We start from the raw sequence: 22,672 nt of genomic DNA, 5'->3' as shown, positions 1-22,672 counted from the left end.
GTCGACGACATAGTATAGTATGACGTTTTGGTCACATTTTGGGCTAAAAAAAGACATTTCAAATTGTTTCCCGATTTTGGACGACATAGTATAGTATGACGTTTTTGTCAAATTTTGGACCAAATTAGTTTTTTTTAAAAATGGTCAAATTTTGGACAAATAGTGTAGTATGACATTGAGGTTGACAACATAGTATAGTATGACGTTTTGGTCACATTTTGGGCTAAAAAAAGAAATCCAATTTTTTTTTCCAATTTTGGACGACATAGTATAGTATGACGTTTTTGTCAAATTTTGGACCAAATTTCATTTTTTTTAAATGGTCAAATTTTGGACGAAATAGTGTAGTATGACATTGAGGTTGACAACATAGTATAGTATGACGTTTTGGTCACATTTTGGGCTAAAAAAAGAAATTAATTTTTTTTTTCCAATTTTGGACGACATAGTATAGAATGACGTTTTTGTCAATTTTTGACCCAATTTTTTTATTTTTTTTTTATTGTCAAATTTTGGACGAAATAGTGTAGTATGACATTGAGGTCGACGACATAGTATAGTATGACGTTTTGGTCACATTTTGGGCTAAAAAAAGAAATTCTATTTTTTTTTCCAATTTTGGACGACATAGTATAGTATGACGTTTTTGTCAAATTTTGGACCCAATTTTTTTATTTTTTTTTTTATTGTCAAATTTTGGACGAAATAGTGTAGTATTACATTGAGGTCGCCGACATAGTGTTGTATGATGTTTTGGTCACATTTTGGGTTAAAAAAAGAAATTCAATCTTTTTTTTCCAATTTTGGACGACATAGTATAGTATGACGTTTTTGTCAAATTTTGGACGAAATTTAATTTTTTTTAAATGGTCAAATTTTGGACAAATAGTGTAGTATGACATTGAGGTCGCCGACATAGTATAGTATGACGTTTTGGTCACATTTTGGGCTAAAAAAAGAAATTATTTTTTTTTTCCAATTTTGGACGACATAGTATAGTATGACGTTTTTGTCAAATTTTGGACCAAATTTAATTTTTTTTAAATGGTCAAATTTTGGACGAAATAGTGTAGTATGACATTGAGGTTGACAACATAGTATAGTATGACGTTTTGGTCACATTTTGGGCAAAAAATTTTTTTTTCAATTTTTTGTCCGATTTTGTACGACATAGTATAGTATGACATTTTTGTCAAATTTTGGACCAAAATGTTTTTTCAAACAAATGGTCAGATTTTGGACAAATAGTGTAGTATGACATTGAGGTCGCCGACATAGTATAGTATGACGTTTTGGTCACATTTTGGGCAAAAAAAAAGACATTTCAAATTGTTTTCCCGATTTTGGACGACAAAGAATAGTATGACGTTTTTGTCAAATTTTGGACCAAATTTGTTTTTTTTAAAAATGGTCAAATTTTGGAAGAAATAGTGTAGTATGACATTGAGGTTGACGACATAGTATAGTATGACGTTTTGGTCACATTTTGGGTTAAAAAAAGAAATTAAATTTTTTTTTTCCAATTTTGGACGACATAGTATAGTATGACGTTTTTGTCAAATTTTGGACCAAATTTTATTTTTTTTTAAATTGTCAAATTTTGGACGAAATAGTGTAGTATGACATTGAGGTCGACGACAAAGTATGGTATGACGTTTTGGTCACATTTTGGGCAAAAAAAAAGAATTTTCAATTTTTTGTCCGATTTTGTACGACATAGTATAGCATGGCATCTTTGTCAAATTTTGGACCAAAATATTTTTTCAAACAAATGGTCAGATTTTGGACAAATAGTGTAGTATGACATTGAGGTCGCCGACATAGTATAGTATGACGTTTTGGTCACATTTTGGGCTAAAAAAAAGACATTTCAAATTGTTTCCCGATTTTGGACGACATAGTATAGTATGACGTTTTTGTCAAATTTTGGACCAAATTTGTTTGTTAAAAAAATTGTCAAATTTTGGACGAAATAGTATAGAATGACGTTTTTGTCAATTTTTGACCCAATTTTTTTATTTATTTTTTTATTGTCAAATTTTGGACGAAATAGTGTAGTATGACATTGAGGTCGACGACATAGTATAGTATGATGTTTTGGTCACATTTTGGGCTAAAAAAAGAAATTAATTTTTTTTTTCCAATTTTGGACGACATAGTATAGTATGACGTTTTTGTCAAATTTTGGACCAAATTTTAATTTTTTTTAAATGGTCAAATTTTGGACGAAATAGTGTAGTATGACATTGAGGTTGACGACAAAGTATGGTATGACGTTTTGGTCACATTTTGGGCAAAAAAAAAGAATTTTCAATTTTTTGTCCAATTTTGTACGACAGTATAATATGACATTTTTGTCAAATTTTGGACCAAAATGTTTTTTCAAACAAATGGTCAGATTTTGGACAAATAGTGTAGTATGACATTGAGGTTGACGACATAGTATAGTATGACGCTTTGGTCACATTTTGGGCTAAAAAAAGAAATTCTATTTTTTTTTCCAATTTTGGACGACATAGTTTAGTATGACGTTTTTGTCAAATTTTGGACCCAATTTTTTTATTTTTTTTTTATTGTCAAATTTTGGACGAAATAGTGTAGTTTGACATTGAGGTCGACGACATAGTATAGTATGACGTTTTGGTCACATTTTGGGCAAAAAAAAAGACATTTCAAATTGTTTTCCCGATTTTGGACGACAAAGAATAGTATGACGTTTTTGTCAAATTTTGGACCAAATTTGTTTTTTTTAAAAATTGTCAAATTTTGGAAGAAATAGTGTAGTATGACATTGAGGTTGACGACATAGTATAGTATGACGTTTTGGTCACATTTTGGGTTAAAAAAAGAAATTACATTTTTTTTTCCAATTTTGGACGACATAGTATAGTATGACGTTTTTGTCAAATTTTGGACCAAATTTTATTTTTTTTTAAATTGTCAAATTTTGGACGAAATAGTGTAGTATGACATTGAGGTCGACGACAAAGTATGGTATGACGTTTTGGTCACATTTTGGGCAAAAAAAAAGAATTTTCAATTTTTTGTCCGATTTTGTACGACATAGTATAGTATGGCATCTTTGTCAAATTTTGGACCAAAATATTTTTTCAAACAAATGGTCAGATTTTGGACAAATAGTGTAGTATGACATTGAGGTCGCCGACATAGTATAGTATGACGTTTTGGTCACATTTTGGGCTAAAAAAAAGACATTTCAAATTGTTTCCCGATTTTGGACGACATAGTATAGTATGACGTTTATGTCAAATTTTGGACCAAATTTGTTTGTTAAAAAAATTGTCAAATTTTGGACGAAATAGTGTAGTATGACATTGAGGTTGACGACATAGTATAGTATGACGTTTTGGTCACATTTTGGGCTAAAAAAAGAAATTACATTTTTTTTTCCAATTTTGGACGACATAGTATAGAATGACGTTTTTGTCAATTTTTGACCCAATTTTTTTATTTTTTTTTTTATTGTCAAATTTTGGACGAAATAGTGTAGTATGACATTGAGGTCGACGACATAGTATAGTATGACGTTTTGGTCACATTTTGGGCTAAAAAAAGAAATTCTATTTTTTTTTCCAATTTTGGACAACATAGTATAGTATGACGTTTTTGTCAAATTTTGGACCCAATTTTTTTATTTTTTTTTTTATTGTCAAATTTTGGACGAAATAGTGTAGTATGACGTTTTTGTCAAATTTTGGACCCAATTTTTTTATTTTTTTTTTTATTGTCAAATTTTGGACGAAATAGTGTAGTATTACATTGAGGTCGCCGACATAGTGTTGTATGATGTTTTGGTCACATTTTGGGCTAAAAAAAGAAATTCAATCTTTTTTTTCCAATTTTGGACGACATAGTATAGTATGACGTTTTTGTCAAATTTTGGACGAAATTTAATTTTTTTTAAATGGTCAAATTTTGGACAAATAGTGTAGTATGACATTGAGGTCGCCGACATAGTATAGTATGACGTTTTGGTCACATTTTGGGCTAAAAAAAGAATTTTTTTTTTTTTTCCAATTTTGGACGACATAGTATAGTATGACGTTTTTGTCAAATTTTGGACCAAATTTTATTTTTTTTTAATTGTCAAATTTTGGACGAAATAGTGTAGTATGACATTGAGGTCGACGACAAAGTATGGTATGACGTTTTGGTCACATTTTGGGCAAAAAAAAAGAATTTTCAATTTTTTGTCCGATTTTGTACGACATAGTATAGTATGGCATCTTTGTCAAATTTTGGAACCAAAATATTTTTCCAAACAAATGGTCAGATTTTGGACAAATAGTGTAGTATGACATTGAGGTCGCCGACATAGTATAGTATGACGTTTTGGTCACATTTTGGGCTAAAAAAAAGACATTTCAAATTGTTTCCCGATTTTGGACGACATAGTATAGTATGACGTTTTTGTCAAATTTTGGACCAAATTTGTTTGTTAAAAAAATTGTCAAATTTTGGACGAAATAGTGTAGTATGACATTGAGGTTGACGACATAGTATAGTATGACGTTTTGGTCACATTTTGGGCTAAAAAAAGAAATTACATTTTTTTTTCCAATTTTGGACGACATAGTATAGAATGACGTTTTTGTCAATTTTTGACCCAATTTTTTTATTTTTTTTTTTATTGTCAAATTTTGGACGAAATAGTGTAGTATGACATTGAGGTCGACGACATAGTATAGTATGACGTTTTGGTCACATTTTGGGCTAAAAAAAGAAATTCTATTTTTTTTTCCAATTTTGGACGACATAGTATAGTATGACGTTTTTGTCAAATTTTGGACCCAATTTTTTTATTTTTTTTTTTATTGTCAAATTTTGGACGAAATAGTGTAGTATTACATTGAGGTCGCCGACATAGTGTTGTATGATGTTTTGGTCACATTTTGGGTTAAAAAAAGAAATTCAATCTTTTTTTTCCAATTTTGGACGACATAGTATAGTATGACGTTTTTGTCAAATTTTGGACGAAATTTAATTTTTTTTAAATGGTCAAATTTTGGACAAATAGTGTAGTATGACATTGAGGTCGCCGACATAGTATAGTATGACGTTTTGGTCACATTTTGGGCTAAAAAAAGAAATTATTTTTTTTTTCCAATTTTGGACGACATAGTATAGTATGACGTTTTTGTCAAATTTTGGACAACATAATAAAGTATGACGATTTTGTCAAATTTCGGACAACATAGTAAGGTATGACATTTTTGTAAATTTTGGACGACATTGTATAGTATAATGTGTTTTTTATAAAAATTGTCAAATTTTGGACCAACATTTTTTTTCAAAGGAATTATCAAATTTTGAACAACATAGTATAGTATGACGCTTTGGTCACATTTTGGACGACATAGTATTGTATGATGTTTTTGTCAAATTTTGGATAACATAGTATAATATGACTTTTTTGTCAAATTTTGGACCAAAAAGGTTTTTTCAATTTTTGTTTCAAATTTTGGACAACAGTTGTGTGACATTTTTGTCAAATCATGGACAAAAAAAAGATCAAATTTTGAACAACATAGTAGTTATAACGTTTTTGTAAATTTTTGGATGATATACTAAAGTATGACTTTTTTTGTCACATTTTGGACAACATACTAACCTTTGACTATTTGTTAAATTTTGGACGACATACTAAAGTGCAACGTTTTTGTCAAATTTTGCACGACATACAAAAATATAATTTTTTGTCAAATTTTGGATGACATACAAAGTGTGATGTTTATTTATTGCGAGTCACCCAGCAGTTTTATTATTAGTCAGTGCGGTAAGACATGGACTCGGACGCAGTGGTGGTATTTAAAGACAGAGCGCCTCCTTTTAGCCACAGGCTTAAGCTGATACTGAAAGCACCATACGCCCCTGGCAAGGAGGACTTAACTTTAATTCTACACAATCATACATATATACAGTTTTATACGCTTTAATTTGATACAAAAACATGTCATTTACAGGTGGGAGTGGGGACTGACCTATTGGAACTCAAAATAAATATGTCAACAGGAGCTGTGTGTGGCTCGATGGCTTCCACCAGGAGCTGTGTGCTTAACCTTAATGGTGAGACATTGGATCCAACCATTATCACACATGGAGAAGGCAGTTTATCTGTTTTTTTCGTGTTTTTGATAATAATTCCATAACTAACGCTCAACAACTAAAAAACTAAACGTTTACATGAGAGCATCAACCACTCAATCCACACCGACAATACACAAACTCACACCCTTGACCGAACACACACCCAGAAAGCTTTGTATAACATTAACAGATATATATCTATGAATGAGACGGGCTTTAGAGGCCTGTGTGTGTGTGGAGTCATCACATTATTATCTCATTGGCAACGCAAGAGCAAGTTGGAGGTAAACAGTCTCCATATAAGGATCATTTTATACATTAAAAAAATAATACACAGTGCAAGTGCTCACCTTAAAAAACAAAAACATGACCTCGAGATACCTGCCTCAGCTGGAGATACTTGCAATTTGTTGATATGATGTCATCAGGGAAGAATATCTTGAAGCATGAAATTGTGAACACTTGTGTGGGTGAAGACTTATGCTGCACATACAGTGCTACCTCCTTTATATCCTTTCTTCTCCAGCATTAATTAACAGACGGATGGATGAAGGTGGATCAGAAGTCAAAAAGGAAGACTGGAGCTGCATAGAGGGCTACCCTGGGTACAAACAATCTTTCATGATTCTGTCCTTTACTGAGGCCACTAAAAAAGTCTGACTCTTTTCCAGTCTTTTGCGGGTTGTATAGGTCTCTCTGCAAAAAAACAAAACATGCCTCTTGTGGCTGCAGAGGTGGACATCCAAGGGACAGGACAGGGAGGGCAAGACATTAAGGTGTCCATGCTTTAATGATGATTGACAGAAAACACCTAAAGCCCCTGTAATTCAAGACCTGCACCACATATAAAATATGATCTCTGTCACTCAGTCTTTGAAGGGCTCAGATGTCACCGGCTAATGTCTCTGTTTCCCTCCCAGGTCTTGCTGCTCGTGGCCTCGCCAACGCTGCTATTTTCAAAGAAAGGGTGTTTGAGGGAGTCGGCGAGCGTCAGCCTCTTAGAGGGCTCGTACTCCAACATGCTTTCAATGAGGTCAAACAACTGGTGGTGCTCCTCCGCCTCCGACAGCAGATACCGCTGATGGTGGGACAGACAAGAAAGAGACAAGGTGGAATATTGAGAGATCGTCAAGAGAAACACTGGCAAACAAAAGGAAGACACTCCGCTCTTCTTACCCGCAGAGGTTTACAGTTTTCTCTGACATATTTTCCTGCTGACGAACTCTCGTCCCAGTCCAGGCGACCCCGATAAAAATACTTCTGCTTTCTGAAATGGTACAGACAACAGTGTGAGTGCTAAGCAGCATTTTATTATTACTATTATAACCTTTATTAATCTAGGAAAGCCTCATTCCTGTAAGTTTCCATTCACAGGTAAGTGCTGTTTGATTGGAGTACTGTTTATGTACAAACACTAGCAGGGGCGTGTCTACCTCTGCTGCTCTATGAGGCTTCTTGTACTATCAATGAACTGTAAAAAATATGTAATTATTTGAGCTGAAAGAGCATTAACCCTGTCTCCTCGTCAGTCCAAAAATGTATTGGCCTGGATTTCCCCAGGTTTTCCCCCACTGTTGTTTTCAGTGTTCCAGCTTGTTCTATTGTTTCTAGGTCAATGCCAGTGGTGGGAACTATAGTGCATGCACAGAGCACCCAGCCCAGTTTGAGTCTGACTGAACAGGTAATTCCACATCTGTTTTAAAATGTATTTTGAGTTACATGATGATTCCTAGAGACGCAATAGAAGACTTATGAGGTGTTTTCCTGTTCTCTCACCTTGTTTTACGAATCATCCTAGAGGGAACTGGTCCAAGGATTCTCTCCATCATGGCCAAATGCTCCCTGTTGTCATGGGTCTGAAAGAGGTATGAGGTAGAGACGACCATGATTCAGCAGTAAAGAGAGAAAAGGGGGAGATTTGGGGATAATCGTGATTTAGAAACTGCTGGTTCTCCAGTTACAAAGTGTCAAAAACAACAAGGTTTAAAAACAAATTTGGGGGCTTATTCCTACCAAGTTAACAAGAGAACAAACTGTCGCTGCATGTATGGGCTGCACATGACGTCGATAAAATAACATATAGATTTGCAGAGCTCACTTTATACTTAGAAAACCGCCTTACCTGAAACAAGGTGAAACCTAGGTAGTACTCAAACAGGATACACCCAATGCTCCACACATCACAGGGATGGCTCCAGCCCAGTTCTTAAGGAGAGACACATTCAAATTAGAAGAAGAAGAAGAAAAGATACATATATATGCAGGGTATTGGCATGGCAAAGCTAATGCTGACTGACACATTACTGCCAGCATTTTGTCTTGTGTTCGGTCGTGCTCACCTAGTATGACCTCCGGGGCGCGGTAATGCCTTGTGGACACAATGGTGCTGTGGTGCTCGTGGTCAAAAGTGGCACTGCCAAAATCAACGACACGCACGGCTGTGCTCTTCACCGTCCGTTCTTCTCGTTTCTGTAAGATAGCAAAAACACGAGTGTCAAAACTACTGAACTTATTCTGACTTTAATACATATCCTTATGCAAATTCTCCACGAGTGGCTATGCAACTAAAGAAAGTCCAATCTCATTTTAACTTCATTTGTTTCTTTTTGCCCAAGCAACATGATTTACACGAAAAAATATTTGCTTTCTATAGTTTCTTACCTTTTCTACATTGTAGGACATTGTGAAGTCTGAATTAACAAACAGGATGTTCTCAGGCTTCAGGTCCGTGTGCGTCAGCTTATTGTCATGAAGAACTGTGGACGAAAAATGTTGCTTTTTATACTTTCACGTCTGTAAATTCAAAGTATTTTACATCATCCACCTTCAATCAATCAGTATTTAACAGAGATGTTGATAGATCTGCCATACAGTAAGTCCCTGGGAAATTGTGGGTCCCCAGTGAAAGGACGATTTCTTGAGAAACTGTAGTGTTTAACAGAAATGAGTAATACGATGTCGGCTCTGTCAGAAGAAACCCTGCACAATGTATGTGTCAAGGACAGAGGAGATATACCTTGCAACATGACTGTGTTAATCAATTTAGATGATATAAAACATCAGAACATGAGAATCTGAAGGCGATAAAGATGCTGACATTCTAGTCAGGATTTGATTCTTTCTGAATAGCATAATAATTATGTGACTCTATAATGCCCTCATGTGGTTGCACACGGTCTACTACAGACACCAGCTCTTTACTGCTCTCACTTCACATGCAAGCAACTGACAAAGAAAATGACAATAAACAAGGTGTGCTGTTGTTGGAAAATTACTTATTTTAAAGCCTCATTACAGTAGCATAATGTAGTGTAACTTACACTTCACGGCGAGACAGATTTGGTAGGCCATGTGTCTGACCTGACCAATTGAGTAGGGAAGGTAGTTGTTCTCCTTTAGAAAGTCAAAGGTGCTGAGAGCTAGCAGCTCAAAGGAGATACACATGTGACCATGGTAGTCGAACCAGTCGTACATCTGTACACACAGGCTGAAAAATCAAGAGAATGCAAAGGGTAAATAGTCTGTAAAGAACTGTAATTATAAACAACCTTTTCACAATGGTCGGCAGATGAGAGGAGCCATGGAATGAACCGTCAACTTTGTAATTAGTGGACAAACTGCAGTAGCACATGAGCCACAGACACCCACAGCCTTTACATGAGGTGTGGCAGTTATGTAGAGGTTTATTTATACCAACAGGTTTACTGGCTGAATCAAATATTTATTTTGTAAGGTAAGCCTTGAAAGCTCCCAGTAAAGGAAGTAAAGAGAAAAGTCTTAGACACACCTACCCACATGAGCAAAACTATATTAGTTGAAGACACTACTAGCAGAACTGTGCAATTTTAAATATTTTTCTAAAAAAGGAGAAATGTGTCGATTTAATCAGTAAAGAAACTCACAATTTATTATCAGGGTCTTTCTCATTGATCTTCTCCAGGACATTGATCTCCAAACGAGCTGCTTCCTTGTATTTCTCCACATTTTTGATAATTTTTAGAGCAACGTGGGCTCCTCCCCTGTAAAAGGTAATGAAGCAGAGACATGCATCACATAACTGTAATAATAATAATTATCTGAACCTCACTTTGAGAAGGGGAAAAGTTCCTGGTAGTTACATTGAACTTCAGGCATCAATAAGGAATGTTTAGTTTGACTTAAAAGTTAAAACATATTGGTAAACTATAGTAAATATAGATGATTACAACCCAAATATCATATTGTTCAAGCTTAAACTGTGACTAGCACAATAAACATTTGCTAGCTAAAACAAAAAACACAACAACAAGCACAATAAGTGTTCCTGACTGGAGGTCAAAACTGGAACTACCTCAAAGGTAGAAGAATATGTCCTACATATATTCAGGTTAGAGTGGCACACAAATAAACACACCTGCGATGGTCAATGCACTGCATCACCCTCCCAAAGGTGCCTTCTCCCAAAGTGCTGGCAATCTCATCTGCAATACACCAGAAACAAGAGAAAAAGAAAGGGAGAGCGGGGACAGAAAGAAGAGGAGCATTAGACTTGTGAACTTGAGCAGAAATATACAATACAAAAGTATAGACAGGCGTATCCATGCTAGCGCCCATCCCCTTTTCAAGAGGCTGCCTATTCAAATTTGGCAGACTGGAAACAATCTATGATAACCGGATGCATTGCTTTACGATAAAGGAGGCAAATCTGCCTTCCTTTGACGACCAATTTGTGGCCATCAAAAAATAAACGTTCACCCTTTCAAGACATGGTTCTCGTTGTCCAAAAGGACACACTGTGAAAAAGGCATTACTAAGCAATGCATGATCCTGAAAATAAAACTCGGAACTACACACGTACTGAGTCTGCTAAATGCTGAAGTGTACACTATAACAACAAAATCCTGACACCCTCACAGTGGAGAATAGCTAGCTAGAGTTAAGGCTTTAAGCTCTAAGCGAAACACATCAGAAACAAACAGCTGCAAATCGGATTCTATGTTTAAGAAAATCAACCTGTGAAACAGAAAATGCTCCACAGCTTGAAATTCTACAACGAAAAAGGGGAAAATATCTAACGTCCCTCCTAAAATCTTCATTATTCTTGCAATCCACCCTATTTCAGCTATTAGAGCGAAGAGCATTCTAGCAAGGCATCATCATCATCAGGCACTCCCATGTCATGTAAATGCTCTATGCTTTAATACTCATATGGAGAAGGGTTACGATAGAGTAGTGGCAGTGAGTACATCTCTCTTGCAGGACGTCCCCACTCCGACAGATCAGGTGCCCTTCCTCGTCGTCCCTCACACTCAGTGCCCGTGTCCGACTGCCGCTCCGCTGTTTTCACACCCAAACCACCATCAGCAGGTCACGACACGACCAAAGGGTACAGGGGGATTTCGGGGACAGCCGCAGCCATGGTGTCAGGCGGCACAGGAAGACGAGGAGGGAAGAGGAGGGTGGTGTTGGCGGTAGTTGATGTAGTTGTGGTTGTAGGTGGGTTTGGTGGTCATGGGGCGATTCACGCATGACACCACGTGAAGGAAATATATAACGATAGGGATATAGTGCAAGGGAACAAGTCAAAGATCACATGTTGTCCTCTGCTTCTCTCCCCCCTCTACCTTTAAACCACAGTTGCCTACAAACAAGGAAGCAACTGGCATTTCCATTCATCATCGCAAAAAAAGACAGTAAAATAACTTATTCAGGCTGACTTTTCAGATTAAACAAGATGGAAAACAGGTGTAATCAAGCAGGAAACATGAAGGTAACCTTATACTACAAAGTCCACCCCTTACTCACTTCAGTGTTTACCACCCAATAAAAACGTGTGTGGTGAGATACTGCATACTGTAGCCCACACAAAAACTATATCTTAATACATCCAAGACATTGTGAATGTCATTGAATTTTAACAAAAATCTACAATCAGTTTCAATGAGAATTTAGCATGTTTGGAAGAACATTTTCATTTTTTATTTTCAGCGTATCTGACCTGAAGTTCATGGGTGGCCAACATACATTTAAGGCTTTTCTACGTACTTCTTAATAAACCGATTATTTATTTATGTCAGGGCCACAGATTTAGTTTGGAAAGCTACGGTGATGGGTGTGTGAAAAAAGCAGAAAGTTGTTTGATGAGTAAAACTGATGACAAAGTGTTTGCATAAAAATGAAAATGCTCTGCCAAAAGGAAATGCCAATTTTAGTCAAACCCGCATAAAAAGAATAAAATAAAACAAAATCCCTCTGACAGACAAAAAAAAAAATCATAAAGATTGTACTACTTACCAATTCCAGGAGCTGCAGAGAATAAATGGTTAGGGTAAGACAGAGACAGAAAGAGCTGAGAGAAAAAGACAGAGGTGGAAGGAAAGAGGACCATGACAGTTAAGATACAATCTCAGGGCCGGCTGTACTCACCGAGGAGGACTGGCTATAGGACCTGGTTCTACGCCGCCTTCGTTTGTGCTTACGCCTGCTGCCTTTCCGCCTGTATGACTCTTCCCGTTCCCTCTCACGGCCGCGGCGATGGTCGTACACGTTTGGAGAGAAGTTGCGTGGATAGTAACTTTCAGCTGCTCCATGTGGTTCTCTTTCTCTGTCGCGGTCCCGTTCGTAGTATCTTCGGTCATATGGCCGGTGCTCCACTAAGCGATTGTCATAACTACGACTGAAACAGAGTACATGATACATCAAAACATATAGATAAGCACTCTATATATGGTTTGCACTACAAGAAACATTTTCAGCATAACAAGATAACACATCCCTCTGTGGACACCAACATACCTCCTTGAGCGTACAAAGCTTCCTTCCTGTCTGTGTCCCTGTCCCTGTCCCTGTCCCCGCCCCCTTCTGTCTCGTTCTCTGTCACTGCTGGATGAGAACGACGGTGATCTTCTGTGGCGCTGTCTTCGCCCTCTGTCCCTGTCTCGGTCTCGGTCTCTGAAACGATCCTGGTAGTTGCCTCTGCTGTCTCTGTAACGGTCCTGGAAGCTGCTTCGACTGTCTCTGTCCGAAGACGAGTAGCGTCTTGTGTGAGGCATCTAGTGGATTTGCACAAAAGGTAAAAAAAAAAGTATTCATTAAAAATCCAAAAAAAGCCCAAACTTTAAAAGGCCCTCTAATGATGAACACCCACTAATGTAAGTACAGGGAACAGCTGCAGTCAAATGAAAGTCTTTATTTAACAGTCACCCTTTTTGCCACAGAGTCATCAGAGACTGTTGGTGAATATAGACTCACCAGTTACTTTACAAGGTGTCACTGCAATTTGTCACAAATATCTAACCAACCAAATCTTACGGCAACAACTCAATGCACACAAACATCTCTGGGGTCTACAGAGAATGGTGAGAAACAGTTCTCTGAGCAAAAATGCTTTACTGACACCAGTGGTCAGAGGAGAATGGCCGCAAAGGTCTGAGTTGATAGAGCGGCAATGTTAACTAATATATTCACATGTGGGAACTTGGAACCAAGATATGCAGGAGAGCATCTAGCAGTAATAGGACTGCCATCATTATTATGGTATGATTAAAATCAGTATCATTTTTGATCGACAATCTATGATGACATTGTAATACTATAAAAATGTCACTCTGATTCACCTATTACTTGAACTGTTATACGTCTGTCATTTTGTGAATTTTGTGAATTGATGGGTTTCTCTTATCTCTATGATATTGTAAAGGTTTCTGCCTTAATACAAATAGTGCCTTGAGATAATGTATGTTGTGATTTGGCACGATACAAATAAATTTGAATTGAATTGAACAGAATCCTTGCAGCAGATGGGCTATGTACCTACAAAATGTATCCAGTGAATGTAGAGCAGGAGTCAAATAAAATAAAAAAGTAGTAAGAAGTAATAAACAGTATATTTATCACCACATATTAAACGACATGTGAAAATACAAGTGTTGGATGTAATTGCTGATTGAAAACAGATCTAGTTAAATCAGAATAGTAACAGCAGCGTAGTAAACACACTTGATCTTTAATTGAAAAAACAAAACAAAAAAAACGGTTGTGTGGGAGGCCTTCTCCAGCTTTGAATAAGGCAAACCACAAACACAAACACTGCAACTTTAACGTCATGAGGAAGACGCATACAGACGAAATCTGTGCAGACACAGGTCAAGCTAGCTGGACAGACAACTGTTGAAGAGGGCCTAGAAATTAGTGAACTAATACCAGTGATCAAAGGCGCAGGGACATTTGAATAATCTCTGTTGCATGATTCTTATGAAGTAGAAACAACTAGCTGACGCAAACACTGGCGCTTCAAACGGCAATTACAATACGTACGAATGACATGTACGTAACTGCCCACAGTGAAGCGTTAACTAAGATTAGAATTAGGTAAATGCAATACTTATACAAGTATCGCTATTGCATTCTTATTCACATAAACAAGACCGATGCAGAACTTACGTGACACTGTCAACGATGTTCCTACTTACAACTACGACGTAAATGCAATAACATGTGTCCCCCAATATCTTAACAGCTGCTACATGTTTAAAGTTGAACCATCTAAATAAGCTCACCGACGAACGACGTGGTGGCAGTTAGCACGTTCTGTTAGCAACATCAGGGAATGTAAATAATTTGACCGCCATCTTAGCTTAGCTACGCTCACCAGCTAAACAGCTACTTATGCTAGCAAAGGTACGCGTTTGTTCGGAATGTGGCTTCTTCACGAACACGAAACAGCTCGAATATACGTTATTTACCGTTTTCGCAGCGAGACCCGTGCGCTTGTCCCACAGGAAATCCGTGGTGGCGTTCCAGTTGCCTCAGTTATGGTCTGAGTACTAGCCTGATGATCAGAGCTAGCTAGTAGGCGGCCAGCTTTTTTTCTGTCTGCACGGGACAGCTAGTTCTGCTTCAGACTCAAGGAGCTAACGCCTCCCTGCGACTCAGAGTCCCTAAATACCTAAATATGTTGACATGTCAGCTCTCTGCCCCCATGTCATTGTTGACACTTTTATGCTCCTTTATTATAATAATGATGATGATGATGAGGAAGATGATAATAACAATAATAACAAATCAAAACACATCTGTCTAACTGTACTTGTACCCAAACACAATCAAATATATGTATATATATATATATAGATATAGATATAGATATGTATGTATGTAACAGAATAATGTATCCACCAACAAATCGCCAACCTGTTTTTGGCTTTAAAATCATACACAAAACCAGAGTCTTCCTTTAATTGGAGAAAGTGCAGATCTCTTTTGGGGCTGCAAAGTTTGTCACCACCCTATATCACTTTTACTTTTATCGCTTTACATATATATATATTATTTGTATTTTCTTATCAGGATGTTTTTTTCTCTCTCCTTTTGCCATAGCTCAGATCCCCAGAAAATGTCATCAAGATCCATCCTTTACTTTTGGAGTTGCTGTTCTCAAAAATAAAAATGCAACCAAAACAACTTCCAGGCAGTTGTTTTTACCAAGTGTCAATAAAACCATGTGGGTAGTTACATAATCACCCACCTATGAAACAATGAAAAACTAATGATCCATAACATTAGTTTCCTGCTGCATCTTGATATTGTCCTTGAATCCGTTGTTGGTAATGGTACATCATGTAGGAGAAGACCTTGGACACTGGTTTATATAGTGACAATGTGCTAGTGAAATATGGTGATGGTTCAAAAGTGTTACTCAGAGGTCCACAGCCTTGACCATAGCCAATACATAGTCTTGTAGCAGCTTTGCCATGAAACAATTATTGCTACCTTGTGTCTTGACAAAAAATACAGCATTCTTTAGAAAACAAAACAAGTTTAATACAAATAAAACATTTTACATGTTAAAACTAGATATCCTGGATATTCTGCTGAACTGATGCACATTTCTGACAAAGTTGTGATCATCATACTCCCTAAACAAGAATACAGTAGCTTAAGGTGCACTGAGCACTTCCAACTTTTTTTGTTTTCAGAAGTTTTCTGTGAAAACACGCTCTAACATTTTTAGGTGTTCCAGTTGTTAACGTTTAAAATAGTAGCCGATTTCTTCACAATGTTTGTGAACTTAAACAGTGAAATACGCTGGAAGAAAATAATTCACTTTATTTTGTTCAAGCACAAAAAAACATTTAACATACATAACAATTGACATAAATTATGAACAAATAATTCCTCAAGTCCACACAAACATCAATGTGCTGCAAGACAACTTTTGGCACAGGGACCCACCATGAAGATTTATTTGAATTTGAAACACATAACATCAATACAGACACAGAGTTGTAATGGAAATTTCTGTTTCCATTTCCATGAGAACGCGTGTGTAACTGTTTCAACATTCTTCCACTGTGCCATCCTGTGTTATCTCCTGATACCTCCCTACAACTCCCTTCACCTCCTATTTTCTCTTCTATTAAAGCGGCCTCTGTTCTCATGCTCACCAGAGATCCCCACAGACAGTTTCATCTCTCTTTCTCTGAAGATATAACATCACACAAAGACCACTCCTGGGTGTTTTCGGACAATTACGTAGTAATTATTTCCAGAACACGTAATAATGGTGTTAAACTCAAATGAGCTTAAATTTGCCTGAGGTAAATGGTCTACCTTTCCTGCCTTGCCGTTTTTCCTTGTCAATCTTCATCTGCTCTCTCATATGGGTCACCTGCTCCAAGCGCATGGAGCCTCGGTATAGCCACTCTTTATGTTGGCCTTCCTGAGTAGCACAAGAAATGGACTGGATAAGTGACACAAGTGATATAAATGTATCAATATTAAAAACATATAGAATTTGGGTGGAAACACTTTAAAAAAGGTGGTTAAATGCACTGACCTTAAAAACAACCTCCATCAAGCTGCAGTCAACCCTGAGCACCTCACATTCCTGCTGGACGCCATTAAACGCTGCTTTAATGACCTGTCCCCGCTTGTAATGGGCCTGTGGTGGGTGAGGCCAAGTTTCCAAGTAATCCTTCATGAAGGCTCTGTGGACCCCATCTACAATATCATCCAAAGGCTTTGTCACTGTCACAGAAGAAATTAAAGAATCAGAAAGAACCAGACAAAAACCGAACCAGAAAAAGAAAATCAAACATGGCATCAATCATAAATGAGGTAAGATATGGATGAGAATGACACAGAGATGCAGACTGCTGTGTTTTATTGACATGCTAAACATTACGTTTCCTGCTCCTGGGAACTGCTCCCTCTAATTACTACTATGTTGAAAACTCCATCAACCACCATTGACTGATGCAAACAAAAAGAAACTCACTCTGCCTTTTGTGAGTTATAACGATTTATTACTCATAACCACCAACACCCCACATTTTATATATTTCCTTTCAGACATTTGTGTTTAAGACAAGTCTGACCCAACATTGATTTCTAACAGAAAATAAAGAGTTTTAAACAGACTTAAATTAAAAAGGTTTTTCAGTCAAATCCGTGTTCAAAAATAGCTTATTAATTGTCACCAGTGAATTGAGTCATCAGAAACACACCCTTGTGGTCCTACACTTACATGGCTGGTACACTTTGTGTAAAAAAGACAAGCCAACATATACTGCAGTGTGATCATCGTAAAAGACCAAAAATCTGAAAATTGAAAACAAAAAAGGAAGAAATGATCAAACCCAATTTGTCTGAATCAGGAATTAAACAGTAAATACATGAATGAAAAACTGCAGTAAATGTATCATAAAAGTCAATCCTTGAAGAAACAAAACAATGCGCACACACACAAACCTCATGAAATTCTTCCTGCAGGGTACTTCTGCTATGACACCAGGACAGAAGTAGGAACGATCAGCTTTACACGCGACGACCACACGGTCACCAACAAACAGCTGGTCAGCCTTTGGTGTGTGTTTCAAGGTGATGTGGTAACCAGACACAAGCATCTTTCCCATGTCTTCAAAAACAACCTTGTATTTCAATCGACCGTCTTCTACAAAGGAAAAACAAACATAAAACCATAATCAATTGCTTCAATGCAACACTCTCCAAGTTAGATTCTGATCAACTCCTGATGGGACGTTATGTTATGGTGCCTATTGTAAAGGAGGCAATGCTGTAGGGACATTGTCATATGGTTGCAAAACAAATGTCCATTTTTAAACCTCAGGAATCAACCTATGGGACGTTAAAAGCTCACACTCCGTCCATCCATTCACTGTGCTGTGCTGTGCCTTGTCATCTATTTTCGTATAAATATGAAGATAAATTACAAAACTGACATGATGTTCTTTTGAAGAAAAAATAAGAAATGAGAGATTCATACCATTAACTGCTCAGGAAAATATTGACTGACTTTATAAATCAAGTAAGAAGTAGGCTCATTTTCCCATTTTCTGCAACCAGCCAGTCGCCCCCTGGTGGTTAACTGTGACTTCCATATTATATATAGTCTACAGTTGTGAGGCAGGCATGAATGAGTTAAGGCTGATTTGATGGACATAGACTCCACAAATCTAGTATAGTTTCATGATCATCAAGTAACAACATTATTTTTTTTTACTGCATTTAAGTCTTCTAATCATAAACATGTATTGTATAAACATCACAACTTGCCCTGTTTCCTGCTATTACTGGTTGATAAAGAGAAATGAAATGTGTTGTTTATTATCAGTGGATGTAACATGAACAGTGAGTCCATGTGTCTGCACTAAGAATAGAACACTGCTCTGGTAATTTGGGGAGTTTTAATACTGTTGACTGATCTGAAGCTGAAGTAAACCAGAAAAATTAGATTCCTCTTACAGACAAGAAGTACCTTTTGGTTTAGTGTGTTTTCAGAAAAAACTAAAAAGATGATCAAACTGTTCAGGGTGTACCCTGCCTATCGCCCTATCGCTGAGATAGGCACAGCACCCCCGCGACCCTCCAGTGGAGGATAAAGCGGTTACAGGATCCAGATCCAGTTTCCAGGCTACTACTACTTTCTGAGGCCAGGACGGAAACGTCATCCCCAAGTCTCTGACCACAACAGCCTTCACTACAGGCTGAGACAAACCCAGTTATCCAGATGGATCCTGGCATTTAAAGACTTTTTACTCTTTGAAAAAAGTTTTGAGTAACATCTACTGCACGTACAGGGAGTGGATCACTCACCTGTGGTTCTCCCTAAGGTTTCTACCCCTTTCCTTTTCCCTGTTATAAGGGGTTTTTTCCCTGCTAGCCTTTCCTTACCCTGGTCGAGGGTCAAAGGACAGAGGATGTTACAAACCCTGTGGAGCCCTGTGTTTTGTAATTGTGGGCTATATAAATACAATTTGATTTGATTTGGATTTGAAAATGTATTGGATGATTGATTGATTTGATTTACAAGCGTCATGCGCTACACGGTGCCCAGCCCACATGGACAAATACAGTGAGTCAACTAAATGAGAATAAAGTACATGTAAAGTAGATGCCAAGTGTATATTGTGTTGAACAGCTGAACAGTCTTCTTACCCTTTGTCAGGATTTCCTTGATTTTCCCCTGTTGCCATTTCAGTTGCTTCCTCCGAGCCACAACAGCCATGTCCACACTGAGCTTCTTTTCTGGCACACGAGGAAGGCTCTTGGTGGCTTTATCTGTGGCTTTATCTTTGGCTTTATCTTTGGCTTTATCTTTGGCTTTATCTTTGGCTTTATCTTTGGCTTTAACAGTGGCTTTATCTGTGGCTTTAACAGTGGACTGACATGAAGCTGATACACTGCACACAGAAGGAACCTCTGTCACTGCAAAAGAACATATAACATGGACACATGAAGGGGTGAAATTAAGGTAAATTAATATATTTGTCTGTGTTTGAATACTTCCATTTAATCGGAAGGCAGGGACGTTACTTGCATGCTGCCATGGTGCAGGGGGTAAATTCGGTTAAATGTCATTCACCCCATTTTAGATTACAAAAACATGAACTAGTAACTGGTCTCATATCTTATTGTGGCTCACGAGCAAGCAGGCTGGTAAAGCTTTTTGTAGAATTTGAACATTATCTGTGTTATAGCATCACGACTACAGGCCTTTCTAATTTATAATAGCAACAAGTCAAATCAGATGGCCAAGAATTTCACAGTATTTGTTAGTAGGATAGAGAAAAGTGACTGTTGTTATTTACAGGAACCAAATTAAAGTAAATGATACAATAAAAGCTTCAAAGTGTTGTGTGTTTGAAATGTGTGTTGTTAATGAACATTACCTTCAGTGTTTGTTGGTGGAGACTCTGTTCTCAAAGCACCATCTTTAGCTATGCTTTGGTTGCTGTCTTGAGGTGCTTTAGTTTCTGCTACACTGTCCTTATCATCTGCTTTAGAGGCAACTGGTTGTGTTTCATGACTCCTGCCAAGTTCTTCATTTGACGTTTGGTCTTTTTTTCTCCTCTTGTTCAAAGAGTTAAAACTCCAACCAGAACAATCAGAATCACTGGCGTTTTTTTCTGGTTCCCACTGGTCACCAGAATCGCAGTTGCTAAAGACGTCATCCTCATTGTCATCCGCTTGACAGGTTGATGGAAGTAGTGTAGTGATCTTCCATTCAGGCAGTCTGGTCAAGGTTACCACTGGGTTTCTTATACACGGAAACAGTTTTTTGTCATTGTTTTCATTCAGAGCATGGTCTCTAGTGGCAGGAGAAAGGCAGCCTCCAGTCTCAGATTGAACAGGATCGTATGACAAGTGAGGTACGTGTTCTACAAACAGGGGAAAAAAAAGAAGAAACACAGGTTTGACAAACCAAAACAAACAAAGGCTAGATTGTCTGGTCAAAGATGATGTGAACCTTACCACAACCAGCGCCAACATCATCATCTTCAGAATCTGTGTCTCTATATTCCAAACCCAGCAATGAGTATTGTTTTTTCAGAGTTGCTTCACATGCTTCCACAGACCTGCACATCAACATTATAAAAAGAAAATATAAATCTACACAAACACCATAGGACATTAGCACATTTGCTATTCAGTATTAGTACATGGACATGACTCAAGAGACACTACAGTGGAATTTAGGATATGACAAAAACAAAGTAATGTGGCTCTTATAGAAGACGGGGAAATTCAACTGCTATATCATCTATAAAAGAATAAACTCTTGAAAACATGGATGGATTAAAACCCTAAACTACACAGCATAAGTTAGATTACAGCATGAAAAGATGTTTATGGGGGAAACCAAACAGATCAAAATGTTTTGGGGCCAAAGACAGAGGCAAAGATTTAACACTCACTCCCAGAGTTTCAGGAGTTTAGCAGTGTGTTTCTCCCTCCTTTCCAGCAGCAACTGGAGCATGTTGCACTTCTCTTGCAAAGCCGGGGTGATCAGCTCATGTTCCTCCACCTTCTCTCTGATCCACTTCTGGAGCTCATGTCTGGTCATCTCCAGAATATCCTCCTCCATACTCACGTCAGCACACAGGGTTTCAAATCACATGCCGGAGGTACGGTGAGGACATGAGTGTAGCTGAGGAGAAGACGCCAAAAAAAGACATTTACAGTTCTCTCAATGATGCAAGACAAAAAGGCAGTAGTGGCTCCTCTCAAAAAGGGATTCTAGAACATGTGAATACCCAGATTATGTATTATTATTTCGTTTTTGAGAGCATGGTACATGTACTTAAGCTTGTATAAGTGTTTTTTTCTGTTGTTTTTTAAGAAGTACACTGCAAACAAAAAGAGACTGAGCAATAGTGTTGTTCTATAAATGCTTATTTAGTGTAAACACGTATATACAGTACAATGTGTGTATTATTACATTTTATAATAGCGTAGTGTTTTATCAGATGGATTTAGAGAAGGCAAACAGACCAAATATGTATTTGTATACACTGTATATTACATTTCTTACATAGTGTAGCTAAAGGAGTTGCTTCAATGCATCTACTTGCAAAATCAAGAATGTCTCTTTTTGTTTTTGCACGCGTAAAATAAGCTTTTTTTTACAAACCGAGACCTAAAAGATATCTACATGTGTTCACAACAGGAAACGCTCTAGGGAAATAGCAGTGTACCATGTGTCTTTTCTCCCACACGTTTGGCCGTAGCTGCTTAGCTTTAGCAAACAGAAATGTACGTTTTTGTAGAAAACAAACGACACTAATATTCAGTCAGACCTGAACACCCGACTGCGACAGAAACAGCCCCGAATGTCTCTGGGGAACAACATCCGTGATAAACTTACCAAAAGTCACGTCTATCATTTTTCTTGAAAAGAAATGCGACACTTCTTCGTCCGCGTCTCGTGATGCTGCACTAAGCTGCGACAGACACTTTACTGCCCCCTTGCGTCTACACAAGTGACCAGCAGGTGTTATTATTAAGATATGATATGGTATTGTATTATATTATATTATATTGTATTATATTATATTATATTATAATATATTATATTATATTATATTATATTATATTATATTATATTATATTATATTATATTATATTATATTCATGTACGATCATCTGAAAAACAATTATAGTCTCTATATGGATGAATTAAACATATTTGTGAAGTACGTACATAGTTCTCTGGGGGTAAATTGTCATTAAACAAGAAGGAGAAGGCAGGAAATAATAGTATTTAATCAATAATGAATACATC

General features: G+C 37.2%; 2 protein-coding genes across 2 annotated transcripts; both read right to left on the bottom strand.

The window, feature by feature from the left end:
• Positions 1-5,901: 5,901 nt before the first annotated feature.
• On the bottom strand, positions 5,902-14,962 carry clk2a (CDC-like kinase 2a). Its single transcript, XM_083900180.1, has 13 exons — positions 14,832-14,962; positions 12,883-13,139; positions 12,514-12,763; positions 11,334-11,424; positions 10,502-10,568; positions 10,011-10,127; positions 9,429-9,595; positions 8,770-8,864; positions 8,448-8,577; positions 8,231-8,313; positions 7,885-7,964; positions 7,285-7,375; positions 5,902-7,186 (listed from the first exon to the last, which is right to left on the bottom strand). The coding sequence occupies exons 2-13, from the start codon at positions 13,137-13,139 to the stop codon at positions 6,998-7,000; spliced, it is 1,617 nt and encodes a 538-aa protein (XP_083756306.1). The 5' UTR covers positions 14,832-14,962; the 3' UTR covers positions 5,902-6,997.
• A 1,148-nt stretch (positions 14,963-16,110) lies between these two features.
• setdb1a (SET domain bifurcated histone lysine methyltransferase 1a) lies at positions 16,111-22,312 on the bottom strand. Its single transcript, XM_083900209.1, has 9 exons — positions 22,256-22,312; positions 21,306-21,538; positions 20,863-20,966; positions 20,280-20,768; positions 19,546-19,815; positions 17,839-18,040; positions 17,615-17,688; positions 16,925-17,115; positions 16,111-16,807 (listed from the first exon to the last, which is right to left on the bottom strand). Exons 2-9 carry the CDS (start codon positions 21,473-21,475, stop codon positions 16,661-16,663), a joined length of 1,647 nt encoding a protein of 548 aa, XP_083756335.1. The 5' UTR covers positions 21,476-21,538; positions 22,256-22,312; the 3' UTR covers positions 16,111-16,660.
• Positions 22,313-22,672: the final 360 nt, after the last annotated feature.

Source organism: Microchirus variegatus, assembly GCF_963457635.1.
Source record: "Microchirus variegatus genome assembly, chromosome: 13".
NCBI classification, from domain to species: Eukaryota; Metazoa; Chordata; class Actinopteri; order Pleuronectiformes; family Soleidae; genus Microchirus; species Microchirus variegatus.
Note: the sequence above shows the minus strand (reverse complement) of the source record. Positions and strands in the feature narration are given on the sequence as shown.

Excerpts from the sequence above, each read along its gene's own strand:
- clk2a (XM_083900180.1), bottom strand. The coding sequence starts at position 13,139 with ATGCCTCACACAAGACGCTACTCGTCTTCGGACAGAGACAGTCGAAGC. Across the intron at positions 8,865-9,428 it reads AATCTGTCTCGCCGTGAAGT|TTCTTCATGACAATAAGCTG; the intron begins GTAAGTTACACT and ends TTTCGTCCACAG. Across the intron at positions 8,314-8,447 it reads CGCCCCGGAGGTCATACTAG|AACTGGGCTGGAGCCATCCC; the intron begins GTGAGCACGACC and ends TCTCTCCTTAAG.
- setdb1a (XM_083900209.1), bottom strand. The coding sequence starts at position 21,475 with ATGGAGGAGGATATTCTGGAGATGACCAGACATGAGCTCCAGAAGTGG. Across the intron at positions 18,041-19,545 it reads CAAGGAAATCCTGACAAAGG|AAGACGGTCGATTGAAATAC; the intron begins GTAAGAAGACTG and ends TTTCCTTTGTAG. Across the intron at positions 17,689-17,838 it reads TGCAGGAAGAATTTCATGAG|ATTTTTGGTCTTTTACGATG; the intron begins GTTTGTGTGTGT and ends TTCAATTTTCAG.